This window comes from Lynx canadensis, chromosome B4 (assembly GCF_007474595.2).
Source record: "Lynx canadensis isolate LIC74 chromosome B4, mLynCan4.pri.v2, whole genome shotgun sequence".
Lineage (NCBI taxonomy): Eukaryota > Metazoa > Chordata > Mammalia > Carnivora > Felidae > Lynx > Lynx canadensis.
In genome coordinates, this window is record NC_044309.1 from 269,353 (window position 1) to 294,874 (window position 25,522).

A 25,522-nucleotide genomic window follows, 5' to 3' on the forward strand; every position below is an offset into this window, starting at 1 on the left:
ACAAAATAGGTGTTAATTGGCTGTCTATGGTATCACCAAGGCTTCTGGTCAACAGCAGGCTATTAGTAAATTTGGGGGGAGTCCGAAGTTCTGTGAATTTTCCACTGTGCGGGGGTCTGCACCCCTAAGCCCCCACGTTGTTCAAGGTCCACTGCAGCCCTAAGTCTCCTAAGACAATCACGAAAGAGAGCCTGGACACGTTTACATCTAAAATCAGGGTGCCTAGCCCTGCTCATCCACAAGGCAGGATGCAAGAGGCCAAAGTACACTTGAACCGTGAAGGAACCAAGCACCAGGCTTGCACAGGGTCCAGGTCAGCTGTCTGATGAGGGTTTTCCCAGGACCCTGGGGCAACCCCTCAAAGACACTGCCTTCCATTTTTCTCTCATCTTCCATGATTTTGGTGCCCGCCTCTACCCCTTTTAAATGACCTACACTGGCATGACAGAAACACTCCAGAAAGCGCCTGGAGTCAGCTCCCGTAGTGCCACGTGTTTCCCCAGGTGACCGAGGGGTCTGATCCGATGTGCCCAGAAGCACAGAGTGGACACCATCCCACGAGCACTGCGCTGACGTACAACCACTGGCGCCAAACCCACCCCGCAACCACCACTTCTGGCCAGACTCCATGACAGCAGCGATAAAAAGTAGTCATCAGCTGGGTTTCCTGGGCTGTGGGCAGTGGCACACAAAGCCAGACTGGAAAGCTATCACCGCTCAACACGGAGGCGGGGCGAGCCTAGAAAAACAGCAACGGTTCCAGGTTTAAAACAAGGGCTCCCTCCTCCTGTCACTGCCTCCCACCGGTATCTACGGCTGCTGCCTTCTTGACAGGGAGCTGACATAGGACACGAAGAAAGAACCAGGTAAAGGCATGTGCGCTTCAAAGGAACCCGGGACTTGGGATCTATTCCAGCCGAATGCAATGTTTTAAATAAATCCCTTCACGATTCCTTGAATCGCAAACATATTTTTTTTTTTTTATTCCCAAGTTAGTGAACATACAGTGCAGTCTTGGCTTCAGGAGGAGAACCCAGTGATTCACCTCTTACATATGACACCCAGTGCTCACCCCAGCAAATGCCCTCCTTCATGCCCATCACCGAGTTAGCCCATCCCTCACCCCCGTCAACCCCAAGTTTGTTCTCCGTATTTAAGAGTCTAACTGGAGCAAAATAAGCCCATATTCCCTCTAAATTATTTTAATTCACAGATTTTGTTGCGATGGCTCAAGGCAGTATTTCGGAGAACAATACGTATGACTAGGAATGAGTTTTCCAACTTGTGTAAGCACAGAGGGAACAACTCAGCACCAGGAGCAAAAGCGGTGTACTACATCAACGAGGGCTATGGGAAGGAATAGGTAAAGGGTTAGTGTATAGGTATTTCCAAACTTCAAAAGCCCTAAGGTACACAAATTCGAGATTTCAAGATGTGTATGAGGGACTGTACATCTAGCAAAGTTTCCTCACTGTCACAAAATTAATTTCACTTTGCCAAAGGATGCAAGCTGGAGCTTTAAGGAGATCCCAAATGGGTAAAAGTGCCCTCAAGAATTTAGAGATCATCAAGCAGAAAGCACCAGCAGGAAAGAAAATGCACCCATTCCAATCGAGCTTATTCAGAAATGAAAACAAAGCATGTTTAAATTTTAAGTTATATTAATCAGGAAAAAGGACTCACTCTAAGGTTCCCCTGTACAATAGACATGTCATGTACAGACATATTCATACTAAAAATCATTTTTTCTAGAGGTACAGTTATCAGTCAGGCATTAAGCACTAATTGAACAAATGAGTTATATCTCAAGGTCAGCTAAAGTTATACAGACTCACACCCTGAACAAAACCCCAACAAGGAACTTACTTTGAATGCTTCAGCCAGGCAGTGCTTAACTAATAAGCAACTCACACACCACAGTTAGCACAATCTAATACTAGCACACAGCCCCTTAAAGCCAAAAGTAATAAATTCCTTAAAGCCTAAGTAAGAAATTGCTCACTGGAAATGCGTGGAACAGTCACAATTCCAAAGCACTGATGCTGGGCGTATCTACTGTGCTGCGTGTTGGAGGAAGTCTTCCATAAATGGAGGTCCCGGAAGGCAAGTTCCCGGGGTGGGTTCCAGGGAGCACGCAGGGGCATCTGAGCACAACACAGGGGCTCATCACTGGCCACTCTGGAAGCTGCATTTGGAGCAGGGTTCCTGCCTGCGGGACCCCAGCCAGGACGTTTGGCCCTCCAAGCAAATCTGGGTGTTAACGATGATTTCTTCAACATTTTAATTGAGGTACGATTTACACACAACAAAATACACAGGTTTTTCATATCTGGTTACGTGAATTCTGACAACCGTATACACCCCTGTAACTACCACCCCAGGCAGTGTATACAAATTCCCTCACTCCATACCCTAAGAGGCTGCAGCTTTGAGATTTCTGACACCAGAGACTAGTTTAACCTGTCACTGGACTGCATACAAAGTAATACAGTGCGCACTGAGTCTTGCTTCTTTCACTGAACGTGAGGATTCTGGAATCCTCCGCTGCACCAGCAGCTCGCTCCTCCAAGTTCTGGGGGACGTATCGTGTGAGTATGTCCTCTATCACACGTTCTTGTATCCTGCTGCTGTTGAACATTTGGGTTATTTCCAGTTCCGGGCTGTCATGAAAAGGCTTGTACAAATGTTATTTGTACAAATACGTTTGTAGACGTGTTTTAATATCTTTTGGGCGCGCACGGAGACGTGCTGGCTCACGGGGCTGAAATGCACTTATAAAAAGCGCTCGATGTGTCTCCAACCAGCAATGAATAAGGATTCTAGTTGGTTCGCAGCTTTACCAACATTTAGTGCTGTCAGCCTTTTGGATTTTAATTATTCTAGGAGGTGAGAAATGGAATCACCAATTTTTTTTTTTTTTTTTTTTTTTGGTAGTGAAAAATCACAATTTCAATTGAATACGGCATGTTGTGCTTTGACTCGTTTCCTTTTTCTTCGAGGTAGGAAGGACTTCAGGAATTACACAGAGTATGGAATGCTTCCCAGATCCACAGGTCACCCTGCAGGGGCTGTGCTCACCGGTTTGGTATTGTCCTGATTTTAGAGCATGTGCTGTCTACACAAGCACACCACGGGGTTGTAATCCACACTTTCCTGATGACTACAGATGCTGACCATGTTCTATGCACTCATTGGTCCTTTGTACAGCTCCTTCTGTGAAGTGCTCATTTGAGCCTTTTGCTGCTTATTTTAATAGGTTTCCTTTTTGTTGTTGTAGTTTTTAAAATATATAAACACAAGTCCTTTGTCAGATATGTTATTACAAATATACTTTCCCAGTCTGTATTTCTTCTATTATCTTTAATATATTAAAATTAATTTTAACTTTGATAAAGTCCAGTAAATTGTTTTCCTTTTATGCTTAGTGTTTTGTGCCCTAAGAAATCTTTGTATATCCCACATCATAGTCTTTTTGTATCTCCTCGAAGCGTTATTCTAATTTTTAAACACTTATTCATTTTTTTTTTAATTTTTTTTTCAACGTTTATTTATTTTTGGGACAGAGAGAGACAGAGCATGAACGGGGGAGGGGCAGAGAGAGAGGGGGGCAGAGAGAGAGGGAGACACAGAATCGGAAACAGGCTCCAGGCTCCGAGCCATCAGCCCAGAGCCTGACGCGGGGCTCGAACTCACGGACCGCGAGATCGTGACCTGGCTGAAGTCGGACGCTTAACCGACTGCGCCACCCAGGCGCCCCAAACACTTATTCATTTTTGAGAGAGCCTGAGTGGGGGAGGGGCAGAGAGAGACAGAGAGAGACAGAATTCGGAGCAGGCTCCAGGCTCTGCATTGTCAGCACAGAGCCCAATGCGGGGCTCGAACTCACTAACTGGGACTTGAGCCAAAGTCGGATGCCTAATCAACCAAGCCACTCAGGCGCCCCTGGAAGCTGTGTTCTATAAGTTTCATTACGGACGTTCATGTCTATGATCCACCTAGAGCTGAATTTCATGTATTGTCCGAGAAAGGGATTGAGGTTACTCATACCCATATAAATCTTCAGCCGTTCCAGGGCCATTGGTCAAAAAACCTTTTCTAGGGGCGCCTGGGTGGCGCAGTCGGTTAAGCGTCCGACTTCAGCCAGGTCACGATCTCGCGGTCCGTGAGTTCGAGCCCCGCGTCGGGCTCTGGGCTGATGGCTCGGAGCCTGGAGCCTGTTTCGGATTCTGTGTCTCCCTCTCTCTCTGCCCCTCCCCCGTTCATGCTCTGTCTCTCTCTGTCCCCCCAAAAAAAAAAAACAAAACAAAAACAAAACAAAAACAAAAACAAAAAAAAACCTTTTCTTTCCCTATTCAATGGACTTGGTAACATGGTGGGTCTATTTCTGGATTCTTTTTTTTTTTTTTTTTTTCAGGTTACTTTGTTTTTGTTGTTTTGCTTTTCCCTGCAGGTCTCCCTCGATGCCACTATCACATCGTGTCGATCACCACAGCTTTAGAGCGAGTTTTGAAATCAGATAGGTAAGTCCTTCCAACACTGTTCTTTTTCAAGACTGGTTATCCTGTTTTGCAATTCTGTAACAGCTTTAGAACCATTTTGTCACTTTCTTCAGGAAAGCCTTCTTAGATTTTGATGAGACTGATCAATTTTGGGGGAAAAAAAGTCATCTTAAAAATACTGAGTCTCCCACCCCATAAATATGGCGCATCCATTCATTTATTAGAATTTCATTTCTTCCAGCAATACTTTGTGATTTTAGTGTACACCTTTAAGTGTGCCTTTCATTCTTAAGTACTTGCAGTTTTGGGTATTACTATAAATGGCATTTTAAAAATTTCATTCTCTGGTTGTTCATTGCTACTCTATAGAAATACTGTATTTTTGTTGTATTTTAAATGCAGTATAGTTAACATACAGTGTTATAGTAGTTTCAGGTGTACAATACAGTGATTCAACAGTTTCACACAATACCTGGTGCCCATCACAAGTGCATCCTTAATCCCCATCACCCAACCCCACCTCCCCTCTGATAACCGTCAGACGCTCTCTATAGTTAAGAGTCAGTGTTTTGGGGGGAACCTGGGTGGCTCAGTCAGTTAAGGGTCTGACTCTTGATTTTCGCGCAGGTCGTGATTTCAGGTTGATGGGGTCGAGCCCTGAGTCAGGCTCTGCACTGAGCACAGAGATTGCTTGAGATCCTCTCTCTCCCTGCTATCCCTCCCCTGCTCATGCTCTTGCTCTTTCTCTCTCTCTCTCAAAAAATTCTGTGTTCTGGGTTGTCTTTCCCCTCCCCTCGCCATGTTAGTTTGTTTCTTAAATTCCACATATGGATGAAATAATATGGTATGTGTCTTTCACTGACTTATTTCAGTTAGAATACCCTCCAGGATCCATCCATGTTGCTGCAAATGTCAAGATTTCATTCCTTTTTATGGCTAGTATTCCATTGTGTGTGTGTATGTACATATATACCACATATTATCTTCTTTATTCATCTACTAATGGACACTTGAGCTGTTCCCATATTTTGGCTACTGTAAATAACACTGCCATAAACATCAGGATGCATAGAAATACAATTTTTTATGTCTAAACTTAAAAAGATTATTTTTAAATTTACATCCAAGTTAGTTACCGTACAGGGCAACAATGATTTCAGGAGTAGATTCCTTAATGCCCCTTACCCATTTAGCCCATCCCCCTCCCACAACCCCTCTAGCAACTCTCTGCTTGTTCTCTGTATTTAAGAGTCTCTTGTGTTTTGTCCCCCTCCCTATTTTATATTATTTTTTGCTTCCTTTCCCTTATGTTCATCTGTTTTGTATCTTAAAGTCCTTATATGAGTGAACTCATATATCTGTCCTTCTCTAATTTCACTTAGCATAACACCTTCTAGTTCCATCCACACAGACGCAAATGGCAAGTTTCATTCTTTTTGATTGCCGAGTAGTACCCCATTGTGTGTGTGTGTGTGTGTGTGTGTGTGTGTGTGTATACATATCACATCTTCATCCGTCAATGGACATGTGGGCTCTTTCCATACTTTGGCTATTGTTGATAGTGCTGCTATAAACATGGGGGTGCATGTGTCCCTTTGAAACAGCACACTGCATCCTGTGGATAAATGCCTAGTAGTGCAATTACTGGGTCATAGAGTAGTTCTATTTTTAGTTTTTCGAGGAACCTCCAGACAGTTTTCCAGAGTGGCTGCACTAGCTTGCATTCCCACCAACAATGCAAAAGAGATCCTCTTTCTCCACATCCTTGCCAACATCTGTTGTTGCCTGAGTTGTTAATGTTGCCATTCTGACAGATGTGAGGCGGTATCTCATTGTGGTTTTGATGTGTATTTCCCTGATGATGAACGATGCTCAGCATTTTTTCATGTGTCAGTTGCCACCTGGATGTCTTCTTTAGAGAAGTGTCTATTCATGTCTTTTGACTATTTCTTCACCGGATTATTTGTTTTTTGGGTGTTTGATAAGTTCTTTATAGATTTTGGCTACTAACCCTTTATCTGATATGTTGTTTTATCAGATATGTCTTCTCCCATTTCATTGGTTGCCTTTTAGTTTTGCTGGTTGTTTCCTTCGCTGTGCAGAAGCTTTTTACTTTGACGAGGTCCCAATAGTTCATTTTTACTTTGTTTTCCCTTGCCTCTGGAGATGTGTTGAATAAGAAATTGCTGTGGCCAAGGTCAAAGAGGTTTTTGCCTGCTTTCTCCTCAAGGATTTTGATGGCTTCCCATCTTACATTTAGGTCTTTCATCCATTTTGAGTTTATTTTTGTGTATGGTGTAAGAAAGTGGTCCAGGTTCATTTTTCTGCACGTTGCTGTCCAGTTTTCCCAGCACCACTTTCTGAAGAGACTGTCTTTATTCCATTTGATATTAGTTCCTGCTTTAACAAAGATTAGTTGCTCATACATTTGTGGGTCCATTTCTGGGTTCTCTATTCTGTTCCATTGATCTGAGCGTCTGCTTTGGTGCCATGTATAAATTTTGTTTTGTGTCTTTGTAACTTCACACACTAGCAATTGTAGTTTCGTAGTTCCATGGGAGTTTTTACATTCACTATCCAGCAGTCTGAAAAAAAACAAGCTCTCCACTTCCAGAGTTTGGGCTTTTTATGCCTTATCACATTGGCTAGGACTTCTAATACAATGCTAATGTTCCTGATTTTAAGGGAAAAGCTCTCAAAGTGGACCACTGAGTATGAGGTTCCAGCTTTTTTATGTTTTAGCTCAGACTGAATAATTTTCTCAGATTGTCTTCCTAGTTATCCCATGAATGAACACTGAATTCTATCAAATGCATTTCCTGCATCTATGGATACATCATACTATATTATTTTTCTCCTTCATTCTGTTAATATGAATCACACTGTTTTTAAATGATAAAGCAACTGTGTATTCCTGAGCTACAACATGTTTGGTTAAGATGCACTTTTAACTTAAAAAAAAATGCTTATTTTGAGAGAGAGGGAGGGAGAGAACGAACAGGGGAAGGGGGGAGAGAGAGAATGAATATCCCAGACTCCAAACTCAGCACAGAGCCCAATGTGGGGCCCATGACCCAAGCCAAAATCGAGAGTTGGATGCTAGACTGACTGAGCAACCCAGGTACTCCTGATGTACTACTCTTTGCATATGTTGCTGCATTTAATATGCTAGTATTTTGTTGAGAATTTCTTTCATGTGGGATACCGGCCTGGATTTTACTTTCTGGGAATTTTTTTTAATGTTTGTTTATTCTTGAGAGACAAAGTGAGACAGAGCATGAGCAGGGGAGGGGCGGTGAGAGAGGGAGACCCAGAATCGGAAGCAGGCTCCAGGCTCTGAGCTGTCAGCACAGAACCTGATGCAGGGCTCAAACCCATGGACTACAAGATCATGACCTGAGCTGAAGTTGGATACCTAACCAACGGAGTCACCCAGGCACCCCACTTTGAGAATTTTTGTCAGATACTGGTATTTAGGTTATGCTCCTTTCATAAAACATGTTGGACAGTGTTCCATTTTCCTCTTTTATGAACAAGTTTTTCTAGGATTGGTATTTTTTCTGTGAAATCATCTGAGCCTAGACATTCTTTTTTTTTCTCTCTCTCCTGTGAAGGTTTTGGATTGTAGATTCACTTTCTTTCTTGTATATACTAAATTACCTTCTTATAATTACCTTCTCCATCCCTGCAGTATTCTCTGTTTTGAAATTAATATTGCTAGATAATCATATAGCCACTTCAGCTCTCCTTTAAGGTTAGTATGGTACAACTTTTCTGTCCTTTTCCTTTCAATCTATTTGTGTTTAAAACGTGTTTGTCTCTCTGCCAAAAATAAATAAGCATTAAAAATTTTTTTTAAAAAAGGGAGCATCTGGGTGGCTCAGTTGGTTGAGCATCAGACTTTGGCTCAGGTCATGATCTCGCAGTCTGTGATTTCGAGTCCCGTGGCGGGCTCTGTGCTGACAGCTCAGAGCCTGGAGCCTGCTTCAGATTCTGTGTCTCCCTCTCTCTCTGCCCTTCCCCTGCTCATGCTCTGTCTCTCTGTCAAAAATAAATAAACATTAAAAAAAATTTAAAACGTGTTTGTTGTAGGCTACATATAGTTAGGTTTTGCTCTTTAAAAATCCGATATCATGATCTCTGCATCTTACTTGGGGTGTTTAGACCATTTAAATTTATTGAATTACTAACGTGGTCAAGTTTAAATCCATCTTTTTTTATTCATTCCATCTATATTTTTGCCCTTCTTTTCAGACTTGTTTTGTATTTAGTATTGCTTTATAGGTGCATTTTATCTCCCTTGTTGGCTTATTAGTTTATTACCTGCTTAAAGAAAACAAAATTCATGGTCACTTTTGGGTTTATGGCACACACCTTTACCACAGCCTACCTTCAAGTGATATTACGCCACTTTATGTATGGTATAGAAACCCTGTGACCTTATACTTCCATTTCTCCCTTCCCAACCTCTGGACAGTTGTCATACTGATTTTCGCATATGATAAAACTCACCATATATTACCATTTCGGTATAAGCCATCCATAATCTTCTAAAGAGATTTAAGTAGTGCTAAAAGTCTTATATGTTTACCAATGCAGCTGCCATTTCCAACACCACTCATTTGTTGTACGGATCCTGATTTCAATCTGGTATCATTTCTTTTCTGAAAGGATTTTAGTATGTCTTCCTGTGTGGGTATGCTGATGGTAAGTCCTCAGCTTTTTTTCCTGTGGCTAAAAAAAGGCGTTAGCCTGTGTTCTTGAAAGATATACCCACTGAGTGTAAAATTCTAGGCTGATAGTTCTTTTCTTTCTGTAAAGATGTCCTCGACTGTCTTTTTCACATCATTTCTGATAAGGAATATGAAATGATCCCTATCATTGTTCCTTTGTACGCAACTTGCCTTTTCCCCCCATCTGGAGGCTTTTAAGATATTCCCTGTAACACTGGTTTTGAGCAACGTAAGCGGTTTCCTTCATGTTACATTGGAGGTAGCTGAGCTTTGAGATTTGTGGGTTTATAGTTCCATCAAAATTAAAATAGTTCTTCATATATTTTTTTCTAGGTACAGACTCCTTCTTCCGCTTTTGGGGACTCCAAGCTTCTTATATTAAGTCACCTAAAGTTACCCCCACAGTTCACTGATGTTCTTACCATTAAATTTTTTTCTATGTTTTATTTTGCAAAGTTTCCATTGCTATGTCTTCAAGTTCACCAATACTTTCTTCTGCCATCGATTCCATCATTATATTTTTCATCCCAAATATTGTAGTTTTCCTTTCTAGAAGTTCAATTGGCTTTTTCCCCCTCTTTAACATTCCATGACTCTTCTTAACTTTTTGAATATCTGGAACATAGTTAAAATAACTCTTTTAGTGTCCTTGTCTGTAAATTTAACATCTGCATCAGTTTACTTCAGTTTTGATTGACCATTCTCTCTCCTCACTGTGGTATTTACCTGTTTTGTGTAATTTTTAATAGTATATCAGACATTTATTAAATTTGACCTTACTGGGTGCTGGGTATTTTTTTAATCCATATAAATCTTCTTGAGCTTTGTTCTAAGTCAAATTACTTGGAAAGAGCTTGATCTTCCTGGTTCTTGCTTTAAATATTTGTTAGGTGGGACCTGACCAGTGCCTCATGAATTATGAGATTCTCAGTGTAGCTGCTGGGAACAAGCAGTATTCACTACAGTCCTTTTGGCTGGTTCTTTCATGGTTTTGAGTACTTTTATAACAGGATTGATGCTGATTGGTGTTCAGAGGGATACTTGAGGATGCTCTACAAACAAACACTTGAGGCAGGTCCTCTGTGAATCCCCAGAGCTCTCCGTGTCTCTCTCCTCTGCAGCACCCTGTCCTGTTACCTGTAGCCACCTTTGTCTCCTCAGACTCAGCTCCATCTCTCCACTCAAAGAGCTCACCAGGCTCTGTCTTCCCTCAGCCCTTGTCTATTGTGCCCTGGAAGCTGTCTCAAAGCAGTGACCTGGAGAAATCACAGGGCTAACCTTGCTTCTCTCAAGGCTTTCCTTCTTTGTTCCCTGGTATCTAGTGTCATGCTTCGTGTATTTGACCATTCTTTGCTTGTTTCAGGAGAGAGGATAAATCTGGACCTTGCTATTCCATCTTGGCCAATAGAAGAAATCCCCATCCCTATTACATGTACTTTCCCCCCTCCCTCACTCCTGATCTCTCAGATATATTTAGGTATAATCTGCATGCAATAAAATTCATCCTTAAGTTTACAGGTTGATTGAGTTTAGCCATTATATAGTCATGTAACCACCATCACAGGACACAGACAAGTTTCATCACCCCAAAAGTCCCTCCTGCTTCTCTGCAGTCAATTCCTTCCCCTGGCCCTCAACACCTGGCAACACTGATCTGATTGTTGTGCCTACAGTTTTGCCTTATCCAGGATATCATGGAAACAAACTCAAACTCATACAGTATGCAGACCTCTGTGTCTGGCTTCCCTCACCCAGAAAATTTTTCATGAGGTCCATGCTGTTCCCTGCAGGAGTCTATTCCTCCCATTCAATAATAGAACAATGACAGTAATGATGATGATGATGATGATGATATGTTGCCGCATAAACAGACTACAACCTGCGCCTTGTCCTCAGGTAATAGATATGTAGCTGTTTCCAGGTCTTGATGATTATGAATGAAGCTGCTATACACGTTGTGTGTAAGCCCTGAAGAGGGTGTACACTGTCACTCCTCTTGGGTGAACACCCAGGAGAGAACTGCTGGGTCATATGGGAAGTCCATGTGCAACCATACAAGAAACTTACAAACTGTTCTCCAAAGTTGCTGCACTGTCCCACACCCCAACCGTGATGCACAAAGACTTCAAAAATTGCCCCAGCCCTTGCCAGCACGTGATATTATTCTCTCTTCTCCTAGTGATCAGTATTGGTAGCAGTTTGCCAAATTTATTTTTGTAAGAATCAATTTTTAATTGTACTGAGTTTTCCATTTGTCTGTTTTCTATTTAATTCATTTCCACATTTTTATTTTCTGTTTTCAACTTTGGGTTTTAATTTTTTTCTCTTCCCTAGAGTTTTTAAGGTAGAAAGCTTAAATAGATTTTAAACTCTCCTCTTCCCTAACACAAACATTTACTGCTGAACACTTCTTTAGGTGCAACCAACAAAACTTGTATATTTTCATTAACAATCCTTTTAAAGTGTTTCCTAATTTTTCGCATGACTTCTCTAATTCATGGGTTATTCATAAGTGTGCTAATTTCCAAATATTTCAGGATTTTCTGGCCATCTTCCTATTATTGATTACTAGTTCAATTACATCACAGAGAATATACTCAGTGATTGCAGCCTTTTAATAGTCATTGAAAATTGTTCTCTAGTCTTTCTCGGAGAATTTTTCAGGTTTGAAAGAAATGTCAACTCCACAGACGCTGGTGTCTGAGTCTGCTTGGGCTGCCATAACAAAATACCACAGACTGTGTGCCGTAACAGAAACTTATTTCCTCATGGTTCTGGAAGCTACAAGTCAGGGACCAAGGAACCGGCAAGGTTGTGTTCTGGTGAGTGCGCTCTTCCAGACTTGCTGACAGCTGCCTTCTTGCTGTGTTCACGTGGCTTTTCCTCACTGTGTGTGCAGGAGGGTGTAAGCCCTGAGTTCCCTCCCTCTTGTAAGGACACCGACCCTATTAGATTAACTCCCCACCTCTAATGACCTCCTTCAGCCTTTATTACCTTTTTGCGGGCCCTCTGTTTAAAGTCATAATGGGGTTAAGGCTTTAACATGTGAACTTTGTGGGGATACAATCCAGTCCATAGAAGTTGAGTACAGTGTTCTTAAACTTCCGTTACATCAGGTTAGGCCACAGTGTTGTTAAAATCTTCTACGTGCTGATTTTTAATGGGAGAGAGATGTAAAGTCTTCAATTATGACTCTGAATTTATCTCCCTTCCCTCTGAATTCTGTCAGTTTTGTTTCACGTATTTTGAAGCTCAGTTTTTGGGTGCATATGCATTTAGGATTTTCGTTTTACTGGTGAATTGACCCTTTATCATGAAATGGACACCTGTTCACTTTTTGGTAACCTTTATGTCTAACACATTGTTTTTTGTTTTGTTTTAAATTCAAGTTAGTTAACATACAATGTGGTATCTGGTTTCTGGAGTAGAACCCAGTGATCATCTCTTACATATGACACCCAGTGCTCATCCCAGCAAGTGCCCTTCTTAGCGCCCATCACCCATTTAGCCCATCCTTCCACCCACCTCCCCTCCAGCAACCCTGGGTTTGTTCTCTGTAGTTAAGCGTCCCTTAAGGTTTGCTTCCCTCTCTGTTATTATCTTGTTTTTCCTTCCCTCCCCCTCTTCCTGCACCCCCCGCCCCCCCGCACCATGTTCATCTGTTTTGTTTCGTCTTTTGCAGACTTTGTGTTTACTTTCAATCTGTCAATACCCTCAAAGTTACGGTGTGCTTCTTGGAACTACATACAGCTCAATCTTTTTAGCCTGACAATCTCTGCCTTTTAACTGGCCTACTTAATTTAATGTAACTGTTGATATAACTGTTTCCTGGTCCCTTTTGTTTTTGTTCCTCCTTTCTTCCTTCCCACCCCCCCCGCCCCCCGCACCGGCACAGAGTATTTTGGGTATAGCGTTTTATCTGCTCTATTGACCATTTTGTTTTAGTTGTTGAGGTAGACATTAAAATTTGCATAATTTATCACAACCCACCTTCACATAAGATTGCTTTATGACCATGAACAGCAGCGTATTTCTGTCTGCCTCCCTGCCTGCCCCGAGGTTTGTTGCCCCATGTGCTGCTTCTGCTCAGGCTCAGAGGCCTCAACTGTCTTTTTGTGCGTTGGGTAGTTAATAGTCTTTAAAGAAATGTAAGGTATTTACATATCTATCCAGTGATAGAAAAAAGATCAAACATTTACCTGTGTTTACCTTTCCAAGCGTTCTTCCCTTCCTCCTACAGGTCTGACCTGCCTCGTGTGATTGCTCTACCTGAGCACCTCAGCCAGACTTTGCTGAGATGATGTCCCTCAGCTTTGCGCTGTCTACAGAATCTGTTTTCTTCCCAAGAGGCACTTTCACTGGATAAACGGTTTTAGCACTTTAAAGATAGCACTCCACTGGATTCTGACTTGTATTGTTTCTGTCTTTTCTTGTCCTTTGTGCATTTTATAGCTGCTTTAACACCATCTCTAATGTTGGCATTTGATGAGGATGCGACCAGGTGTGTTTTTACTTACTTGGAGCTCACTGAGATGTTGAGTCTGTAGGTTGACACCTCTCATCAGTCCTCACCATTATGTATTCAAACTGCTCTTTGTCCCATTTCCCTCCCCTGCTGGGATCAGACTACATGGAGTCAGACAACCTGAGGTCACCCCAGAGATCTCAGAGACCGGTCCATTTTGTATCTTTCCTTTTCTCCTTGTCTTTCAACTTGGGAGAGTTTCTACTGATTGCACCTGAAGTTTACTCACTGGCCCTCTCCCCTGCTGCTGGAACCATATGGAATCTTCTGTTCCTATGTCTGCAGCTTACATTTCTAGCATTTCCATTTACTTTTTTGTAGTTTCTGTCTTTTGGCGATCTCTTCACGCCAGGTGTATACCTTTTCAATTAGATCCTTTAACATACATTTCATAGTTATTTTAGAGCTGCTGGTAATTCCAGCATGTCTGCTCTACTGACCATTTCTTCTTATGGCCACATACTAGATTTCCTTTTCTTTCTGTATGTCTTTTGGTTTTTTACTGTAAGGCAAGCATTGCATTTAAAAGACCAGTGGAGACTGAAGTAACAAACACGCTACTCCTGGAAAGGGCACACCCTTCTCTGACCTCGTCTGGGTGTCTCAGTGAGTACGCTGCAGGTGGTCTGGGCTCTCCCAACAGCTCCAGTGAGGTGCCATTCAATGCTGGCTTCATGACAGGGCAGGACCAAGAGTTGGAATCTGAGACTCTGGACACCAGCTTTTTGCCTGATGAGGTGGTTCTCCCTTCTGTCCAGCCTCTCCCCAGCTGTCTCCATTCTGCAGCCCAACATCCAGCCTTTGGAAGGCAAACGCGCCGTGTTTGGTGAAGGCCCAGGGGACCGGGAGGCACGTGCTCCTGACATACCTCCGTCTTCAGAGTACAAGAGTACTGCACCCAGCAGCATGGGGCTGCCCAAAGGAAGGTACTCAATTCCTGCTCCCTGCTCAGCCCTCAGTCCCTCTGCTTCCCACCCACGGAAGGCCCACAGCCTCTCAGAGGAAATGGTTTCCCTTCCAGGGCCCCTCCTGAGGCTTCAGAATCCTGCTGCTTTGCTTTTACTGGAGGCCTGAAGAACCTTAGATGATTCTCTCGGCTCTCCTGCCCTGCAGACTCCTCTGGACAGGGCTGGTGCAGGGATGCAGAGTGACGGAGCCGTGCTCCTTGGGATTTTCACCCTCCTCCGCACACTACATGCCGCATCAGCGCTCTGGCTGGTCTCTCTGGCGAATTCCTCCTGCCGCTCCTGTGCCAGGATGAAAACTTGGGTCTCTTCTCTCCACAGAGGACTTCGGTTCATTGACGCTTCTGGAAGCTTCAGCTCTCTGATGGATCATAAAACCTTTTAACTTGTATATATTAACCGGATTTTTTTAATTGTTAGGGTTGGAATGTGACTTCTACAGCCTAGTAGAAAATGGAAGCCCAGACTTCTTTTTAATAAATGTCTCTTTTACTAACATCAAGCAGAGCCGGTTTCTGTGGTTGGTATTAAGCATTTGATTGAATCAGAAATTGGTATCAGGAGTGGCCGCAGTGAGAGACTGGCAGGGAAATGAGTGGGTCTGTTAGGACCAGAGGTAGTGAAAATCCAGCTCACGTGCCAGGCCAGACTGTGGCAGTCCGTGCCGCGTACTGACTAACCAGTTAATCAGCTAACTTTCACCAAGGTCAGCAAACCCACGTGCAGAGAAGAAGCCTGCCTGCTTTTGCAGAATTTCCCAGGAACACAGCCATGACCGTTGGCTCACATGCCACCTGCTTCTGCCTGGAGCTATGCTGGCAGAGCAGGGCTGTGCAGACTGGCCATATGGGCCACAGGCCCAGGCTGCCTGCTCTCAACCCTGCAAGACAAAGTGCTATGAAGGCTTCAGGACAGACGGCTGCCAGTCCCCCCAGCGTGAAAGCATGCAGACTGGGAAGCAGGGTGGCTGTGTCTGTGAGCGCAGCTCAAGTGGAAGGACCAACGAGCTCCTAAGCCCATGTTCCTGGTTCAAGGCACAGGCTACAACCTAGAACTTCCTGTGACTGACAATGCACCAACTCAAGCCAAAGTGAACTGACAGTGAGGTGGTCACAGGTATTCACCCGCAGGTGGACAGCCCATCAGGGTGTCTGGGACCCTACGCTCTCCCTGTGGTTACCCCCAAAGCTCGAGAGTGTCCAGAGGGGAAGACACACGTGGAAAGCGGCAGGTCTGACGCCAACTGCCTGTCACCGTGGTCACTCCATGCCTAGCACACGCCCAGAGCAGCCCTACAGAGGGACGCGTGAATGTGCCTCCCCTGTCCCTCCGCCCATGATCCTACAGAGCCCGTCCGTCCGTGGTGGTGGACTTTACAACCTAGTGCATGGCTTCACTATCAGCAAGGGAAGGGCTACCACCTAGAAATAGCTCAAGTGCCGACGCTTCAGCTCATTTCTTCTTTGGACAGATGGTGGGTGTGTTACTACTGGTTCTAAAAGTGAAAGCCACGTTAGGAGAATTTTTTAGGGGGCAGGCGACATGTAAGAATGGGACAAAGAGTATGTGCTGATTTGGCCAGACAGAGGGATAGGCTGAAACAGCAATCAGTCACCCCTTTTGGTCACCAACCATCTGAACCCTTTTCCTGTATTTGGGGGACCCTCCCCCTACCTTTGGAGCTGTGAGGGATACAAGGCCCCCGTTCTGTGTAGTAACTAAGAACGGCCCACACTGTCCTCCCCTCCACCCCAGAAGCCAGCATGTGACCAGGTAACCGTGTCCACTCACGGCTCCAAAGTCTGAGCTCCCTGCAGATGTGCTGGAAGTGGGGCTGGCATCTAGGACCAGCCGCTCAGTGGTGCAGTTTACAACACCAGTGTCCTCCCAGGAACGGCGCTGGGGCATGAGCTATTCCTGGGTGCGTGGTCCCAACCCAGGTCCTCGAGCTCCTGGGCTGCTTGTGAGCATGACCCATGGTGTCTTGGTAAATGCATTTTCATTTAAATTGCCAAAGAAGGTTCCTGCTGCGTGCAAATCAGAACACTGACTGGTGCACTGGTAACCAGTACAGGTCCATGGTCTCCAGTGTTCATCTTCATGATCTGGGACAACACAGATCAGCAGGAAAGGGTGTGTGAGTTTCCACTGAATATGACTAATTCCAGGGAGCATACAACCCCCTACGGCCCCTCGTTTATTTTTATTTTGCTCCATCTAAAAGCACTGGAGGGGGAACAATGAATGGACAGCTCAAACTAATGAAAGTATTATAGCTATTAATTTTAGTTTGAGAATTACTTAAGATTTATATTGGCCTCTGAGCTTCCTGTTTTTTTTTTTTTTTCCTTTCCAACAATCAGTGACTTCACTTTTCATTATCACAGTGGCTGTATTTCTCCCGCATTTGTGAGTTTTAAGATTTAAGGTTGGCTATAACTGTGACTATTGATTTAATCCCATACAGCTATTTATAATGAGTTTTCCTCCCAGATAGTTGTTAGTTTTCTAAAATATAGTAAAGATCAAAGTTTCTGCTTAAGGTGACTTTAAAGTCTTAGAAAAAAGATGACCTCATCTTCCCTCCCTTCTTTCTGCTGGGGAGGAGAATGCTCAGCTTTCTGTTGCAGTGAGCTAAATTTCTTACTCGAATACAACCGAAGACCTTTCAGCTTATACTTCTGACAAGAGCAACTGTCACCGGAGGTGAGGTCTTTTTCAAAAGAGGTTAATAAGCACGTGACACTTCCTAACAGCACTAAGCGAAATTTATGTCAAACTTAATTAAACTGAGAAGTCATAATTTGACCTAATGTCCGCTTCTGTCATAGATTTAACAAATCCAAATCGTTTTAAAGCTGTTTTTATGGCTAAAGGTTCTGGGAAATGTCATCTCTAAGTATAAAAAATGGCACATACTTCTGCGTTTCTTTCTTGTCTACAATATACCAGTATTTTGTATAAAACCCAAGGCAGCCACACTTAATTTTATGGGTCCATTCTGCCACCACTGAGCTAGGACGTGGGGCTCAAGGGGGATGTGCCAAACTAATTCAAGTGGCAGGTCCTGCCTCGGAACAGTAAGCGGGTAAATAAATCACTTGGCTTCTGAGACGGAAGTGCTGAGTCAACAGCATGGAAATTATACCTCAATTTTCTATTTTTGTGATGGTCTCACGTCGAAATTTTTTGTACTTGCCCATTTGTATATTTGACAATGATCCATCTGTCAATCTTCCTGATTTTGTCTTAAATCATGCAGGGCTTCACGCAGCAGTGTAAGCAAGCAGCCAGCACTGCTCTGAGCTGCCCAGACGCCTTCCCTGTAGGCCCCTCACCCCCACAGCAACAGACCGGAATGCTTCCCTCAGCGGCCTCCTACCCACAAAAACACGGCTTTCACAGTGCCCGATTCAGGTCGCCCGAAACAGCGGGTCTGCCTTAAGACACTAGAGAGGAGGACACCATTAGAAACAACTCAGGTTCTCCTGGTGTTCACTGTCCGAGCCTGCTTGGATCATGTGGTCCGTGAGCAGTGAAGGCCCTGTCTCTACCTCCCTGCTTGGTCGACGGGGGACGTTCACTTAACTTGTCTGAGCCTCAGTCTCCTCCATCTGAACAAAATGATGAACTTACCCCCAGTGAGGTGTGGGGAGATCCAACCAGATGCTACCTGGAACCGCAGGGCCCAATACTCTGGTCAGAGAACGCTTGTGTCCTGAGGGTGAACGTCTTCTCGCCTAAGTTGCAGGCCCGGGACCTGCGACCTGAGCTAACTACACTGAGGGACAGGGAACCCTTGATTCTCGCTGGCAAGGGAGAGCTACAGCCAGGCCATGGCTTCGATCTGGTGGACACTCACGCCATGGGCTCACTGCGGAGGGGACTCATCGTTGCCACAGAACTACTTCACACCGGAGGCTGGACTCTTAACAAAAAAACCGCGCCTGGTTTCTCCAAAGTGACTGGTATCCGCAGCTAAAGGGATCGAATTCTGGTCTTTTGAGAAGGTTGAGTCAGCTCTGAGCATCAGCTGTGCGACCACATGAGATGCTGCGCTGGGCTGAGTCCCTCACTGACTGCGGGACCAGAAGCTGTTTACAAAGGGATAAGCCGTGGCAGAAAGCGTCAGGTGTGAGGGGTGAAGTGCCACGGAGGTCAGAGCAGCTCGAGAACTCAGAGGGCCACGGAGAGAGGTTTTCGTCACATGAAGATGGCAGAAGTGCAGTTCAGGCCAAGAACAGCACGAGTCGCGGGGCCCAGGAGTAAAAGCATCAGACTCTGTGGTGGAGAATGGCCTTTAGCGTAAAACTGCAGAGCTGGGAGGGATGCTTGGGGCTAGATGACGAGAGTCAGCGCGCCATCCACGAAAACCATTCTTGCAAAGTAAAAACGATCCCTTACCCTGTATCTCCATGTAACGTTAAGACCCCACTTTAGTCTGCAGTCATAAAAACCTGTCCACCGTGTGACTCGGCCTTCCCCCGAAGAGCGTGGCAGGTGTCCCCACAGAACACGGCCCGTGACTGCACGGCCGAGGCCCCACCCCATCTGGCAGTGTCCCTCCCCACCCACTAGGCACCTGGCAGAGGGGAGGCTCCTTCCCGCTCCCGCCGGGGCTGGTCTAGAGGACGTCGCGCCAACTGGCAGGCCCACAGTGAGGACGGCCGTCAGTCCTCCTGAGAAGGCGTGCCAGACAGTAACGCGTCAGCGGAAGACAAGCGTCCCCGCTCAGTGACTGCACGTGTGCTGCTGGTTCTGCCAGTTCTGCTCCAAGGGGAAAACTGAAACGCCCAACGCCTTTACACACTCAAGTCCAGTATTTGGAACTGAGGGAGGACTACAGCTTTTTGTGCTTTTGATAGTTTTACACCAAGGCGTTAATGGTATTACTTCTGGGTAAATGGAATTATGGACTTAATCATTTATTTACCGGCTAATCTGTATTTGCTGTTTTTCTGAAATACTCCTTTATAAAAATATTCAATCCGTAAGAAATTCAGAAACGTTCAGGGTATTTCCCTTATGTGTGTAAACATTCATAAGCTTCAGTGTTGTGTGTTTGACAAATCTCATTAGGCACTTGTGGGTCAAGCCCCACAGAAACGCCGTGGGAGCGGGAGCCATGGGTGTCCCCTCGGACCGTGGGCTCTGCTCGCAGCCGTCCCCCACGCCTGCTGTAACTTGTGCTACGACTCATGGAAAACTAATGTTTCCACTGACCGGCCCTGCCTCAGGCTTCTGCCTCTCTGGCTTCCTGGGGCACTTTGCTGAGATACCACCTGCTGGGGGGGGGCCTTCTTTGACCCCCGTGTCCAAGTCGCTTCACTCACTTACTGAAAAAGCCTCTGCATGTTCAGTCTGTACCTCACGGATTATAAGGAAATGCCCAATGAGGGTACAGTCTGACTCAGGTGACTCAAGGCTCCTTGCTGTCTGGGGGCCCTCCCTTGAGCTGCAGGGACACTGCTGTGAGTGAAGATGGGGTGCTGCCTCCTCAAAGCCAGAAAACCCCTCCATCCTGAAGCATACCTGGCCCCACATGTTTTGGCAAGGGACCATGAGCCTGCATTGCTTTTTAGGATATGCTTGATCTCTGCCGACTTTCACTGATACTAACCATTCAGAAAAAGGAAAAGTGGCTGAAAATGAGTTGAGAATAAAGCAAACAAACAAGTGGAAAAAAACGTAAAATGTACGAAAATATTTCAAGATGCTGCCAAGATTCCAAACTAGCACCATGCCCACGATAGCAATGCCCCTCTGGATGTAGAAGGAAAGGAAAAAGGAAAGGAAAAAGGAAAGGAAAAAGGAAAGGAAAAAGGAAAGGAAAAAGGAAAGGAAAGGAAAGGAAAGGAAAGGAAAGGAAAGGAAAGGAAAGGAAAGGAAAGGAAAGGAAAGGAAAGACCCATCTGCAGCTAATGTTTCTGAAGCAATCACATCACACCAGTCACATGGCAAGAGGCCCTCCTTGGCCAATATCCGTGGCAGAGCAGCACCCAGAGTGCCGGTGAGGGTGCGGCCGCCCCGGAGCTTTCTGAGGTCCGGGGGGTGACTGTGAGCAACCACCTCTGGGGTCAGAAATGCAGGACAGTGGGTGGGCAAGTCGGGAGGAGACCTGTGTCAACATGCCCCCTTCCAGCACCTGCTGTGACTGGCGTTTCTATCTCTCAATATGTTCGAGGAACAACGTCTACAGCTGTGCCCTGTGATGGAATTCCTATGTGGCTTCCCTGCTTCAGGCAGCCCTGACCCGGTACAGAATCTCCACGGACGGGCGTGCCAGGGTTCAGGGTTCAAAGAAAGAAAGGAATAGTGAGGATGGTCGCAGGTGGGCTTTCAGCCACAGTTGTCACAAGAGTATCTTACGAGGACTGCCTCACACCTATGCCACAGAGGTGCAGCCAATCACGACTGATCATTTCCAGACTGCCATCCCAGCAGCCAAGTCCCAAGTCCGCTAAAGTACCTGGCATTCTTCCTACAGAAATTACTGCCTGTACAGGATTTCTTGCCACAATGAAACCTGCGTCTAGTATGGCATCTTTACAAAGCCTGACTTGCGGAGTCTGGGCCAACTGCTACTCACGTTAACGAAAGTTAAACTGTTTCGTACAGAATGAGTTCTACGAATGCTAGTTATGAGTCATGGCTACTGACCAACGCAGAGTGAAAAAAAAGAAAAAGAAAAAAACCACAAACAAGTGCGTACCAATCACATGCATTTGATTAAAGCGTGTCTTGTACGCGTAGCTCAGCGTCGGCCGAGGAGACTACCCCCACTACTCTGTGTGCCTGACATTTACAAGTCACTCTGACTGGGGCACTTAGGGATCCACGAACCCACCTGCAAGCAAATGGCCAGGTTCACTCTGCAGCCGAAGGAGGTGCTCACGGCCCGCGGGTGGAGACCCAGGTCTTTAAAGAGCTTTGAGAAAGACTGGGTGAGCGCTATCCGAGGCCGCTCCTCTGCCACGACCACACAGGTCCGCACGCGGGACAAGTCCAGGCCCCGTGCCTAGAAGCAAGGACAGCGGTGAGACGTCAGCCTTTCAGGGCTCAAGGGTGTGACCTTCTCAACCAGATGGGTGGAAGTCACACACACTCCACACAGATACTCATTCCCAGGGGCTGGCGTCCACATTGCTAATTAAACTGTCCTAGGACATGCGCGTGGAAAAAGAAATCATTCAGGTACCAGATTATCAAAGACGCCACTAGAAACAGATCTTAAAAACCAGCAAGATGCAGCAGCAAGGAGCACGAGGAGGCCAAGCAAGGTCCTGGACAAAGAAATTAAGGGACAGGGTGTGCGGAAGCAAGGAAGCACCTGGATACACGCCTGTGAGACACGGATACACAACAGCACACGCTGCCCACGAGTGAGAAACCCTATGTTTAATGTAACGGTGGAAAAGACACATTCCTTCTGGGTCCCATGAGACTTAAAAGGTTACGCCAAATTCTCACGATTAAGAATGTCTGAGCACACCTCAGTTCTGCGCCAAATCCAGTGAACTGACTCGGAGGAGGGCCTCCCATGAGGGGAGCACGAGACTCTGTGCGGAGGGCGCTTCCCGGCTGGGCTGGGGGCCCGCGGGGTGGAAGGAGCCGCGTTTATGTGGGCGGCGGGTGGCGAACGATGGTCTCCAGCAGAACATGAGCAGTGGGAGGACGTGCGGCACAGGCAGAGCCACGCAGCCCTCCCGGCCCCCCCCCCCCCACTCCCCGCACAGTGGCCTGAACACAGGGCACGGACACAGGCTCCTGAACAGTGCAGGAGACACCAGCTCAGGTCACTCTGGCACCGGGAGCTCGTGCACAGATGGGACCTCACAGACAAAAATCACACAGAAAACATTAAAACTGGGTGATACCAACGATCGTTCACACAGTTGCGTGTTTGGGGCGGCAGTGCAGCCTGCGTCTCGAGACGGCGGACCTGGATGGGGCCAGACATTCCAAACAGGGCTCCAAAATTCATTAAGTGTAAGAACTTGCTAAGGGTGCCCAATTTTTTTGTCACGTAAGTGTCCTCATCTTGAAAATGGAGACAGTAGTAGTTCCCACTTCACACACCCGTTGTAAAGGTTAGATGAATCGACACGTAAAGTGCTTAGAAAGCACTCAATTGTGTCATCATTCGTGAAAGGTACTCCATGATTTTATAAAACAAAACGGGTGGATGTAAGTGATAAGTAGGTCTTACAAATTTCTTTTCCTATATATATTTATAATTTCAAGAAATTACGCCTTTATTTACATAACTTAATGTGAATGTTATCTCATATTTCTTTTCTTGTTTAAGCTTAATGCATTAGTTCTAAACAGGAAAACAAAATTCAGGATATAAACGTATCGCATGAGTATTTATATATACTTATTTATATGTACAGACAATTTACGTACGCCCATGTACACACACACAACGCCCATGTACACACACGATATAACCTATATATACAAAAAAAAGATATAAGCAATGGATAGAATCAGAATATGAATCAACACAGGTGTATCACTATTCTCTCCTCCCTCCTTACTTGGATGATGACTACTTCATTTACCATGAAAATATGTCTATCAAAATGTTATTGGCTTAAGTGGAAGGAAATGCTAATATTTTGATTCGGATGCACACCTATAAATCAGGGTGATCGAGGAAAACAAAAATGAACAGCTAAATTCAAATTATCACTTGAACACCAGCATCACAGTAAAATTAACTCCACTGAACAAGGGAATTCACCAACAGAAGAAAAGGCAATTTAGGGCCTTTCAGGCAGACCTAATGGAATCACAGACATCAGTGCCACACACCCTGACCTATAACTCTTGGTGGCAGTGGGACATCATCTTCTAAACTAAGGTTTTCACATGAAATCAGTCTCGGAAGCTTCCGGTGACAGCGGATTATACCTCGGTTTTTGTGGACAATCATTTTAGCACCAGCAAACCCTCCCCATGCCCTCTGACAGCGAGCTTCCCTAGGATGCTGGCAGGTGTTCCCCTGGAAGCCGGGTGACAGGCTGCTTACCTTGAGTGATTCTGTCTGTGAGCCCAGCCCCTTGGTACAAAGTTCCATCACTGAATAGGAGCAGAACGTGTCCCGGACTTTGTACTGACTCACGGCAAGAAGCCACAAGGCAGGGTTGGTTTCCAGCTCAGAAGGCGGGATGAGAATGGACTGGTGCCCAGAGTACACGCTGCAGAGACAGACAGAGGGGCCGGGTGAGCAGGGGGCCGCAGACATGCGCTCGGCCCTCCAGGTTGGCAAACACAAAATGAAAGCGAGCTCACGGAGACACAAAAGAACTATAGGAATCATGGTTCAGTGGCTGCCTTTTTGAGCACTCGTCTGAAAATGTAAAAGCGGAGAGGCTGTTACATTTCTCCCAAAGCCGCTACATTAGCAAAATGTAGGAAACGCGGGGATGAATTTATAAAACTGTATGCTTTCTTTAGCGGAGCGTCTAATCAAGTCCTTTGTCCGTTCTTCTTAGGCCAGCTCTAGGCCCAACGTGGAGCTTGAACTCATGACCCTGAGATCAAGAGTCACACACTCCACTGATGGAGCCTCCAGGCCCCTTGTCCATTTATTTTTCAACTGGCTTTTATTGCATTACTGATTGAGGAATTTCAAACCCCAGTATGTTGAAACCAAAATTCAAGACGTGTGAGAGTCATCCGACGGTGAGTAATTCACATGCACACACACGCTGTCGTAAAGCTGCACGGCTTTCTCTTTTACTTCATTACTTAACAGTAACCTGTAAGCTGGGAATGTTCCTTAATCTGATCGCCTAGGAAGGAACAGCACAGTGAGTAAAAGAGAGCACCGCCATACTTCGCTTCAACAACCATTCGCCATTCACTATGTGCACACACGCTGTATCGGCTGCACTCGGGCATCTCCGAGCTCACTCAACTGCCACTGTTACTTTGGTGAGTAACAAAGTCCCACGTAAACCAATCTTTCCTTTCAGATGAGAGTACTTCCTCCAGGGAGGAACAAATACTGACTCGAGAGAGTGGGGGGAAGCGTGCGGAGGAAACCCCACATCAGGAGCCGTGGCCCCACCACATGCCTGGGCATGCCAGTGGAGAAGTGAAAATCGTAAGCAAGAACTTAACAAGTAACTGATATAACCTTTGGATGCATTAGAATCAATACCACTTAAATGGCCCTGTTTTTGCTTCAGAAAGCGCCTTAGTCCATCACTACGTACCCCTCCGACGGTCCTTCAGGAAGGACCTGCTGTGATGCAGTGTGACGACTAAGGGGCTGCCCGGCAGCTGCCAGGGCTCAGGGTGGCATGACTCCCCCACCTTGACCTGTGACCTCTCTACCCTTCACAGGTGTGGCCCCCACACCTTTCTGCTAATGCCAACCCCTGACAGCTTTCAGAGGTCATACACTGCCAATATGGGACATTTCATGAAGAATACGGTCTTTTTAGACCAACGAAACGGGTTTGCTGGCAGATGGGTTCTCAAGGCAGATCCCACAAATCTTACATCCAAGACATGTGTTTAGAAACTGCTCATTAAAGGAAGACAGGATATGTAACCACATCTGAACACAGTGACATCTGTGCGGAGAAGCAAACGCACACGCCAAAGTACCAGCACAGGTGGCACACATAAGTGGGACGAGGGGTGTTTTTCTGGCCCTTTATTATTTTCTGGAATACTCTCATTCATTTCTATAGAATGTAACACACACACACACACACACACACACACACACACACACACACACACACACACCATCTCTAACCCGGAAACATCCAATCATAC

At 45.4% G+C, this 25,522-nt stretch overlaps 1 protein-coding gene across 3 annotated transcripts in view; it reads right to left on the minus strand.

Annotated features, from left to right (window-relative positions):
• DIP2C (disco interacting protein 2 homolog C) overlaps nt 1-25,522 on the minus strand; it is a 411,195-nt gene that overhangs the window by 29,827 nt on the left and 355,846 nt on the right. For 2 of the 3 annotated variants that reach the window (XM_030321072.1, XM_030321069.1), the window contains exons 31-32: nt 23,760-23,928; nt 21,570-21,740 (exon numbers count right to left, since the gene is read on the minus strand). In XM_030321072.1, coding sequence (XP_030176932.1) covers nt 21,570-21,740; nt 23,760-23,928 — 340 coding nt within the window. Of the gene's footprint in view, nt 1-8,530; nt 9,848-21,569; nt 21,741-23,759; nt 23,929-25,522 lie in introns of those variants that run through there. The other variant, XM_032593812.1, reaches the window with a different exon arrangement.